This window comes from Symphalangus syndactylus, chromosome 9, assembly GCF_028878055.3.
Source record: "Symphalangus syndactylus isolate Jambi chromosome 9, NHGRI_mSymSyn1-v2.1_pri, whole genome shotgun sequence".
Classification (NCBI taxonomy): domain Eukaryota; kingdom Metazoa; phylum Chordata; class Mammalia; order Primates; family Hylobatidae; genus Symphalangus; species Symphalangus syndactylus.
Genome location: NC_072431.2, coordinates 55644544 through 55654861, shown reverse-complemented (window position 1 = coordinate 55654861; position 10318 = coordinate 55644544). Strand labels below are relative to the sequence as shown.

The 10318-nt window shown below is 57.1% G+C and overlaps 1 protein-coding gene across 7 annotated transcripts in view; it reads right to left on the bottom strand.

The window, feature by feature from the left end:
- Positions 1-820: 820 nt before the first annotated feature.
- GRID2IP (Grid2 interacting protein) overlaps positions 821-10318 on the bottom strand; it is a 61042-nt gene continuing 51544 nt past the window's right edge. For 4 of the 7 annotated variants that reach the window (XM_055292303.2, XM_055292309.2, XM_055292306.2 and 1 more), the window contains 9 exons: positions 9524-9611; positions 8500-8577; positions 7169-7365; positions 6687-6842; positions 6465-6551; positions 5670-5799; positions 5462-5580; positions 1464-1628; positions 821-1222 (listed from right to left, as the gene is read on the bottom strand). In XM_055292303.2, the coding sequence (XP_055148278.1) occupies positions 1151-1222; positions 1464-1628; positions 5462-5580; positions 5670-5799; positions 6465-6551; positions 6687-6842; positions 7169-7365; positions 8500-8577; positions 9524-9611 (1092 nt within the window). In that variant the 3' untranslated portion in view covers positions 821-1150. Of the gene's footprint in view, positions 1223-1463; positions 1629-5461; positions 5581-5669; positions 5800-6464; positions 6552-6686; positions 6843-7168; positions 7366-8499; positions 8590-9523; positions 9612-10318 lie in introns of all 7 variants that reach the window. The other 3 variants (XM_055292308.2, XM_055292304.2, XM_055292305.2) reach the window with 1 other exon arrangement.

Here is a 10318-nt window from a genome sequence, read left to right as displayed (position 1 = left end):
TGGGAAGAACTGAACAGGTCCCCAGTACTGCTCAGGTGCAATGTAAGCCATTTGATTGCAGTAGATGAAAAAGAATCCAAGAGACAGGATTAAAGCCCATTTCAGACTTTTCCAAAAATAATTAAAAAGAAAAAAAAAGGTGCAACAAGGGAAGCTGTCTGATGCAAGGATCTGCCATCAGAGAATTTAAAAAAAGGTGAAACAGTTCACACACCCTCCATCCCTGCCCACCATGCCACCTGCTCCTGCTCCTGGTATCCAGGTAACTCCTGCTGTAGGCCTAGGCACATGTAAAATGACCATTTGGGTCCCAAACACATCCCAGATTGTGTCATCTGCCCCCAAACCTGCCCTGGTCTCATGACTTGCTCCAGGGAACATCACCATCCGTCTAGGTGAGAAGTCTGGCAGTCGGCCACCAGATCCTGCTCACCTCCTGCCTCAACACCTCCCCATTCTGTCTGCTCTACCTTGACCATGCCTATTCCACTCCCAGGCTCCCCACTTCCAGCTGGGTCACCTCTACACAGGTTTGGGTTTGTCCACTGCAAGAAACCTCAATTCTGCAGTCTGACATAGGGGGTCTTCCTCCTCCAGTCCTTCCTTCCCTGCGTCTCTCCCAGGCCTCTCTCTTCCCGTGTCCCTGAAGCCAGCTTCCAAGGCTCCGGCTGGGCGTGCACATCCCCAGGGCCCCTCTACATTGGGCTTTCTGCCCTCTCGCGTCTCGCGCCCGCCTGCAGGGTCGTGCTCAAGGGTGTCGGCCCCCTCACAGGGACCCGCTAGAAGCAGGATCAGAAAAAAGGTCCACATGTCCCAGGAATGTGGCCACTTTGTAATCCACCCTCCAGGCCCCCCTGACAGCCTGGGAGCGAGGCGGGAAGTGGGCCCAGGAAGCCGACGGAGCACGGTCCTCCAGGTGCAGGCACACTCAGCACCCGCTCCTACAGCATCTGGTTCTGGGCCTGGGGGTAGGAACAAGGGCTGGCAGAGGAGGGCCCGGCCACAGCTCAGCGGCTGAGGTAGCTGCAGGAGAGGCTGGCGGTGTGCTCGGAGCCCAGGGCGCAGTGGCCCCGGACCTCGGCAGTGTCTGGGCTGCCCTCTCAGCCTCCATCTCCCTACTCAGGCCGCAGAGGACGCGGTGTGGCCACTGTCACCAGGCCAGGGGTGAAACCATCCCGGAGCTGCGCGGGCCCTCCCCGGCCTGCAGGTCACTCAGCGCTCGCTGGGGAGGGGGAACACAGAGGTAGGGTGGTCAGTGGTCCCAGGAACCTGTGACACCTTCCCTGTCTCTTCCCACACTAGACAGCCAGCATTGAGGCTGCAACTTGCCCCAACAGGGGGTTATGGGGATGTGTCGCTCACTGGGGCCCCTTTCCCAGCCCTGGCTTCATGGAGAATCCCTTCATTTGGCCTCTAGCCCCCATCTCTCCAAAAGGGCCCCTCAGGTCTCCACTGAGGCTCACCTCGAATTTACTCATGAACTCTGCAAAGATGCCGAAGAAAGCCTCAGAGGTGGTGGCCTTGGAATCCTCCCCAAAGAAGGCCAGTGCCTTGCCCAGCTCCTCCATGGCCTCGTGCTGCAGCCCGTCCAGCGCCCGAAGTGCCGGCTGGGCCGTCTCCAGGAAGGACTGACAGGCCTCAGTTAAGGAAACAGCCAGCCCGCTGGTGCCCCTAGGGTCTCGAGTGGTGGCCCGACAGACAGGTCCCTAGCAGCCCTATTCCTGGTTGGCCTGAGTTCTTCCAAGGGCCAAGGCCCTGTGTCCAAGAGGAAACCGGGCCCTGTTCAGGGACTCCAGTCCCACTGGCCACTAAGCTCATCCTGAAACTGGCCACAGCCAGTGCGGCCTCAGGCCATTCACCCCTGTTCTCTCTGCAGGGCCAGGCCTTGGGTCTCTGATCAGAGGCCTCCACCGCCACCTTCTTCCCCAACCACTCAGTTACAGTAGGCCCCTCTGTCACTCTCTAGGCCTTACTTTTTTTTTTTCTGAGACAGGGTCTTATTCTGTCGCTCAGCCTGGAGTGCAGTGGCGTGATCACAGCTCACAGGTCATTCCAGCCTCTACCTCCCAGGCTCAAGTGATCCTCCCACCTCAGCCTCCTGAGTAGCTGGGACCAGAGGTTCACACCACCATACCCAGCTAATTTTTTGATTTTTAAAATAGAGATGGGGTCTATGTTGCCTAGGGTGGTCTCAAACTCCTGGGCTCAAGTGATCCTCCCACCTTGGCCTCCCAGAGTGCTGGAATTACAGGTGTGAGCCACCACATCTGACCTTAGGCCCTACTCTGTTTTCTAGAGCATTTGTCATGACCTGAAATAATTCACAAGTTCATTTCCTACCACCTAAGTGAAAGCTCACGCCCTCCATGCACCTCCAGGGCTTAGAATAGCATCTGATACATGGTCAGTCCTGCAAAAAGATTCAGTGGCTGAATTGCTATCTTTTTTTTTTTTAGACGGAGTCTCACTGTCGCCCAGGCTGGAGTGCAGTGGCTCAATCTCGGCTCACTGCAGGCTCCGCCTCCCGGGTTCATGCCATTCTCCTGCCTCAGCCTCCCGAGTAGCTGGGACTACAGGTGCCCACCACCTCGCCCAGCTAATTTTTTGTATTTTTAGTAGAGACGGGGTTTCACCGTGTTAGCCAGGATGGTCTCGATCTCCTGACCTCGTGATCCACTCGCCTTGACCTCCCAAAGTGCTGGGATTACAGGCGCGAGCCACCGCGCCCGGCCATTTTTTCAGCACTTAAAACGGTGCCAAGCTTTGTTCTAAGCTTGTTGAATCATCGTTTAACAACTCTATGAGGTAGATTATCTCTATTTTACATGCGAACAAATTAAAGCACAGAGGACTTTAGCAACTAGCCCAAGATCACACAGCAAGCACTGTGGTGCCTGAGCCATGGTTGAACCCACCAGGGTCATATCAATTAATGACCACTGTGGTAGCAGTTCTCATGACCCTTTTTCCTGATGAGAAAACTGGGCTCACAGAGGGTAAGTGACTTGCCCATAGTCCCATAGCAGGTAAGCAAATGAGTCGGGATTTGGGCCTATGCCTGTCTGATATGCCAGGTCAATTTCCTTTGCAGAGGCTGCCTTTAATTAATTAATTTATTTATTTATTTATTTTGAGACAGAGTCTCGCTCTGTTGCACAGGCTAGAGTGCAATGGCACGATCTCAGCTTACTGCAACCTCAGCCTCCTGGATCCAAGTGATTCTCCTGCCTCAGCCTTCTGAATAGATGGGATTACAGGCACATGGCACCACACCTGGCTGATTTTTGTATTTTTAGTAGAGACAGGGTTTTACCATGTTGGCCAGGCTGGTCCCGAACTCCTGACCTCAGGTGATCTGCCCTCCTTGGCCTCCCAAAGTGCTGGGATTACAGGCGTGAGCCACCGCGCCTGGCCTGCCTTCATTTTATTTTTGAGATAAGGTCTCACTCTGTCACCTGGCTAGAGTGCAGTGGTGTGATCATACCTCACTGCAACCTTGAACTCCTGGGCTCAAGTGATCCTCTAGTTGCAGCCTCCTGAGGAGCTGGGACTACAGGCATGCACCACCATGCCAGGCTCATTTCCAAATTCTTTTGTAGAGATGGGGTCCCGCTATGTTGCCCAGGCTGGTCTCAAACTCCTGGCCTCAGGCAATCTCTCAGCCTTGACCTCCCAAAGTGCTGGGATTACAGGCATAAGACACTGCAGCTGGCCCAGAGGCTACCCTTGAATGTGACCATCCATCTTCTCTCTGGGGACTTCCAAGCCCAAGGAAGCAGGCCAATACCCCTGGACTGAGGGATGCTAGAGTGGACTAACCCTTACCTAAACAGCCTCAGCTTTCACATCTGCAAAACATCTGGGTAGGCCAGGCACAGTGGCTCACGCCTGTAATCCCAGCACTTTGGGAGGCCGAGGCAGGTGGATCACGAGGTCAGGAGTTTGAGATCAGCCTGACCAACATAGTGAAACCCCATCTCTACTAAAAAATACAAAAAATTAACCGGTTGTGGTGGTAGGCACCTGTAATCCCAGCTACTCGGGAGGCTGAGGCAGAAGAATTGCTTGAACCCAGGAGGTGGAGGTTGCAGTGAGCTGAGACTGCGCCATTGCACTCCAGCCTGGGCAACAGCACGAGACTCCATCTCAAAACAAAACAAAAATCTGGGTGTGAAGTGAGTGAAAGATGGGGGTGAAAAGCACCTTGCCCAAGCTGTAGAGTTTGCTTAGTGATTCTCTGCAGATCTCCTGCCTGAGAGGAAAGGGCGGGGGTGGATCTGACATCAAATTCCTGCTCAAGACACTCACCTGCACCAGACACTCACCCGTGTGCTGCAGTCAGAGACATGTGACAGGGGCTTTCACCACCTACTGCCCTGGCCACAGGCACAGCCCCCAGAGCTCTCCTCCTTACCTAGCTTCAGCATTAGGGAAAACCCTGTGTTCCCTGCCAAGGGGTGTTGGAGCCAGAGAGGGGGAACAGGGAGAACTGCCACATGCCTTTCTTTCCTGTCTTCCCATCTGGGCCTCTGTCACCCACTGGCCAGGCCCTGCTGGGGGGCTCAATGGGAATGTCCCACCCTCCTGACTGCCTTTGGCTGGTAGGGCCTGACAGGCTGCTCCTTGTAATTTTGAGACTTAGCTCTGGGCTCCACTGCCCCAGAGGACAGATGGTACAGTGGCTTTGGGGCACTCAAAAGAGCTCTGGCTTCAGTTACACACAGACTTGGCATAAGCACTTGGATTATAAATGACCCAGGGCTAAGCGCAGTGGCTCAGGCCTGTAATCTCAGCACTCTGAGAGGCCGAGGCAGGTGGATCACCTGAGGTGAGGAGTGCAAGACCAGCCTGGAAAACATAGTGAACCCATGTCTCTACTAAAAATACAAAAAAACTAGCCGGGCATGGTGGCACATGCCTGTAATCCCAGCTACTTGGGAGGCTGAGGCAGGAGAACAGCTTGAACCTGGGAGGCAGAGGCTGCAGTGAGCCAAGATCGTGCAACTGCACTCCAGCCTGGGCAACAGAGCAAGGCTCTGTCTCGAAAGATAAATAAAATTAAATAAATATATAAATAAATTTATAATCCAGGATGGGACCTGGTATTGTGGCTCACACCTGTAATCCTAGCACTCTGGGAGGCTGAGGCAGGCAGATCACTTGAGCCCAGGAGTTTTAGACCAGCCTGGGCAACATGGCAAAACCTTGTCTCTACTAAAAATACAAAAATTAGCTAGGCATAGCCTGGGTGACAGAGTGAGATCCTGTCTCAATGAATCAATCAATTAATCAATAAACAACCCAGGATGGAGCCTCTTCCAGGACGCCTGGGTGCACAGCAACCCGTGTCCAGAATCTCTGCTGGAAGTCGAGGTCTCCAGCGGCCACTGGAGCCATAGCCAGCTCTACCCAACCACCCCAGGATCCAGCCTGGTGCAGGAACAGGCTGCTCAGAGGATGCTGACATGACCACTGCAAACTTGTCCTCGCTAGAAGGGGAAATGCTCTGGCAGGCGTCCTGTATCTCGCTGATAGTGCCATGGAGGTCGGCCAGGTCGCTGGTCAGGGCCCGTTGGTTCACTGTAGGGAAGAGGACAGAGGCTGCATGGGGCCGCTCTCCCAGCCCAGGACAGCATGCCTCTGCCTCCCCATCCACGCACCCAGCATACCTTTGGCAGCCAGGGGCACGGTGGGCAGGTCCTGAGCAAAGCCCAGGAGTTCAGGGAAGTGCTGGCTCAACGATTTGGCAAGGATGTGCAGGAAGGTGGACTTCCCATCCACTGTCTTGGTGGAGTTCAGCTGCAAGTGACCCCCAATATACATTCCTGTCAAGGACCCCATCAGATGGGGTCACATGGGCCCAGCTTCTCCTGGACTACTGTGGCATCAATGATCAATTCTTGACTCCCCCCTCTTTTTTTTAATAGCAGGGCCTTGCTCTGTTTCCCAGGCTGGAGTGCAGTGGCTCCATCATAGCTCACTGCAGCCTCAAACTCCTAGGCTCAAGCGATCCTTCCACCTTAGTCTCCCAAGTAGCTTGGACTACAGGCATGTGTCATGCCTGGCTAATTATTTTTGTCGAACTAGGGTCTTGCTATGTTGTCCAGGCTAGTCTCCAACTCCTGGCCTCAAGTGATCCTCTCACCTTGGCCTCCAAAGTGCCGGGATTACAGGCATGAGCCACCACACCCTGCCCAATCCCCAGCCTTTGACACTCTCTTTCCAACTGTCTTCCCTCACTCCATTTTTCCAGATCCTGGGAGTGTGTTCCCCCATCCCACCCCACCCTTTGCTGCAGTCACATCCTGGCTTCAATGTGGCCCTTTTCCTGCCAGGAGGAGAGCCCTCCTTGGCTCCTTGGTCACGATGTCCTCTCATGCCCTCTGCCACAACTGAGCTAGACCTGGCATCAGCACTTTGCTGGTAGAGCAAACCAGTCAATTGCTGCCAGCAGGTCCCCTCACCTCTGTCAAAAAGTTGATCTTGAAGCCCGTGGTCTTGTTGGTTTTGGGCTGTCCATCGTTGAGATAGTTGCCCATGGCCAACACAAACTGTGGACAAGAAGGTGGGCAGGTCCTGTCCTCACCCCACCACCCACCCACCCTGTTGTCTGGATGGGCCTCCAGGCTGGAAGCCCCAAGAGGCAGAGAAGCAGATAGGGTGCCAGGGAGGGTACGCCCACTGACCTCCAGGATCTTGGCGAGCTTCCGACTGTTTTTGAGCTCCAGAGAGGCCTGGCGCAAGCATTCAAGGCTGCCTCGGATCTCCTCTGTCTTCTCCTGGAGGGTGGCCTGGAAGTGCAGGCTGCGCAGGCGCGTCTTGTATTCGGGAACTGACAGCATCTGCCTCGAAGGCAGAGCCAGGATTCACCCATCCCCTTCCTTGGACCCTCTGCCCCACCGCAGGCTTTGGGGTGGGGGGAGGGGTCTGCTGGCTGCTTTGGCCCGATATTCCGGTAAGAAGAATAAGCACGACCCCTGGGGAAGCCCGCCTCCCATGTACCTTGGACCCCTGATAGGACCTGGCCATTCAAGGTGTTAAACTGGGACTCAGAGACCTGGGCGCAATGGCGGCCCCCGAAGGCGCGCGGGACCCCAGCAGCCCTGGCCACAGCGACAACCCCTATGGAGCCGGCCGAGGCCTCGCGGCGGGGTTGTGGTCGCGGCACCTGCAGGACGAACTGGTCCGGCTCACTGAGGCGGCCGGGCGCCTCGCGGAAGGCCTGGTAGCGCTGCTCCTCGTCGGCGTCGGGCGCGAAGAGCAGCAGCTGCGCCAGATGCGCGGGCTCCAGGCGCCGGGGCTCCATGCTCATCAGCACCTGGCGCAGCTCCGCGGGGCTCAGCTTCAGGTGCGCCAAGAGGATGGCTGCGGGCGGGGCGGGGCGGCGCGGTGAGCTGGGCGGGGCCGGAGCGGGGCGGGGGCGGGGCCGGATGGGACCCAAGACGGAGAGGGCAGGGTAGAGGCGGGGAGAGGGCGGACACGGGGCGGGGCCTAGGGGAGAGGGCGGGGCCTTGAGGCTGGAGGGACAAGAAACGCGGACCGGGACAAGAGGCTGAGCTGAGGCGGGTCCCGGGTGGGGAGAGGACGGCGCTTCAACATTGGCCTGGGCTAAGGGGAAGAGCCTGGGAGGGGAAGAAAAAAGGAAAGAGGGGGCCGCTCGGTGAGCAGGGGCCGGGAGAGAGTGGGGCCCGGCAGGAAGAGGGCGGGGCTTCCAGTTGGCCTAGGATACAGGGGGGAATCTGAAGGGGCAGGGGACAAGGGAAGCGGGTAGACCTGCGAGGGAGAGCTGGGGCGGGGCCTGGGCTACTGGAGGAACTCTAGAGGGGTGGGGGTCAATGAACAGGGCGAGGTCTATGAGGATAAACTGGGGCGGGGCCCGGGTGGAAAAAGGGCGGGACCTTGGGATTGGCCTAGGCTACTGTGAGGAGCCGGGCGGGTAGGAGCAAGGAAACGGAGCGGGGCTGCTGGTTGAGATCAAGCGGGGGAAGAGGGCGGGGCCCAGCAGGGAGAGGGCGGAGCTTCCAGGTGCGCTTCGGCTACAGGGAGGAGACTGAATGGAGGGGACAAGGAACAGGGGCGGGGCCTGCGAGGGGTGCCGTAGGGGGCCGTGGCAGGGGCTGGCCCTGAAATAGGGACGGTCTTTCAGCGACCGATTTAAGGGTGAGGACGGGGTTCTCGAAACGCTAGATTAAGAAGCTGGGTGGGGTCTATGGGGGTCGGGCCAGGGACTAAGGCGGGGCCTGCGAAGGAGAGAGGGAAAGACGCTGGAGGCGGGGCCAGAACCGGGAAGTTGATTAGACAGTGAGGGCGGGGCCGGCACCTGCGCCCAGATGGGATCTGGCTGGCTATGGGGCCTGGGAGGGGGTCTTCACTGCGCTGAGCGACAGGAGTCCGGGTCCCCACCGCCTAATCTCTGTCATCCACCTGGGCAGGTCTGAGGCCCAGAGAAAGGGCCGCCGCCTGCCCCCCTACACCCCCTGGGGTTCCCCGGACCCTCACAGGTGTTGTAGGCCTTCTTATGGGACAGGATCTCCACCACCTCCTTCTTCCGGAAGGGCTCCGGCCCCGGCACCGGTTCTGGAAAAGAAACTGACAGTTTACGAAGGCGGCTAGGCTGAGGCTGCAGTGGGAAGGCCCAGGAGTGGTGTGGCCACAGCCAACAGCCACTATCCCCCGAAGCACGACGTCGACTTAATCAGCTACACATGTCCATAGTCCCTTCATTCCTCAGGTCAGGGACCCTCAGGTCCTGTGTGTAACCTCCCCCGCCCCGTGCCCTGTGCACCCCCTATGCTGCTGGAGGCCAGGTCTTTCTGTTCCATCCTGGGACCGCCTGTTCCACCCATCAACGACAGGGAGATACCCAGGAAGGGGTGAGGGCAAGGGAGCCTGGATATATTTGTGGATGCCTCCTGTCTACGGTGTGACTGTGAGCAAATTACCTCACCTGTCTATGCTTCCTTATTAGGAAGTGGGGGGTGATCACAGTATGTACATCATAGAGTTGCCATGGGATTTAGAAATGAGAGTCCCTGGTATTTGATCACTACACAATAAATGCCAGTTTTTTTTTTTTTTTTTAGACGGGGTCTCACTGTGTCATCCAGGTTACCAGGTCGGAGTGCAGTGGTGTGATCGCGGCTCACTGCAACCTCCACCTCCCAGGCTCAATTGATCCTCCCAACTCAGCCTCCCAAATAGCTGGGACCACAGGCATCCTCCACCGTGCCTGGCTAATTTTTTGTATTTTTGGTAGAGACAGGGGTTTCACCACGTTGCTCAGGCTGGTCTCGAACTCCTGAGCTCAGGCGATCCACCCACCTCAGCCTCCCAAAGTGCTGGGATGACAGGCGTGAGCCACTGTGCCCAGCCTAAATGCCAGCTATTAAATAACTCAGGGACTGAAGGCTTGAGGACGCATCAGGTTAAATAGCAGTCAGTGCAGCCCTGGGAGATGCTAAGCCTGGGGCTGCCACAGATGGTGTGGTATCTGGGGTTCCCCCAAGGCCATCAGGCCACTCACTAGAAGGTTTCTGGGTACCGAAGTGGAGCTCCAGGTCGAGGTATTTCACCATGTCACTCAGCTTATCATAGTCGGAGTCTTCCCCCAGCTGCGAGGGAGGATGGGAGGTTGAGTAGGAGGAGCAGCAGCAGCTGGACTGGCCTCCCACTTCCCACCCTCTGAGGGCTGCCCTAGGGGCTTCCCGAGCAAAAGCACCCATCAGGCGCTGGGATAAAGCCCAGAGCAGGAGGAGACTGCAAGAGAAGCCAGATCATCTGAGTCACCGGGTGCTGAGCCAGCTCCTCTTGGGGTCAGTCGAGACTCAAGACTTGGAACTCTACTTGTGCAGAAGCCAGCAAGGTGGGACTGGAGCGGGGGCATGAGGAGCTGTGAAGGGGCTAGAGCCAAGTAAGGGGCTACTGGAGGTGGCTCAGGGGTCTGGCTCTGTCATGAGGTCTCCTTGGAGGGCGGTGAGTTCACCAGGGCTGCCCTGGGCAGAGTGAGCTGGTGCTGGCAACTGTGACAGCCTAGGGGTCAGACGCTGGACATGTGGCTGTGATGAATGGCGTAGATGAGAGGTGACAGCCTGGGGCTGGGACAGGGAGTGAGGATGGGGTGGCTGCCAAAGGGAGAGAACCCAAAGGGAGGGCAGGCAGGGGAATGAAGTCTTAGAACATGGCTGCAGGGCAGGGACACTGAGGATGGATTTGGGCTTGGCCAGATGTGTGACCTGTGTCCCTGTGTCCACCTTTGGTAACCAATGGAAGAGCCATGCTGTGGAGCAAGACTTGAAGATCGGTCTAAGGTTGGGCAGGA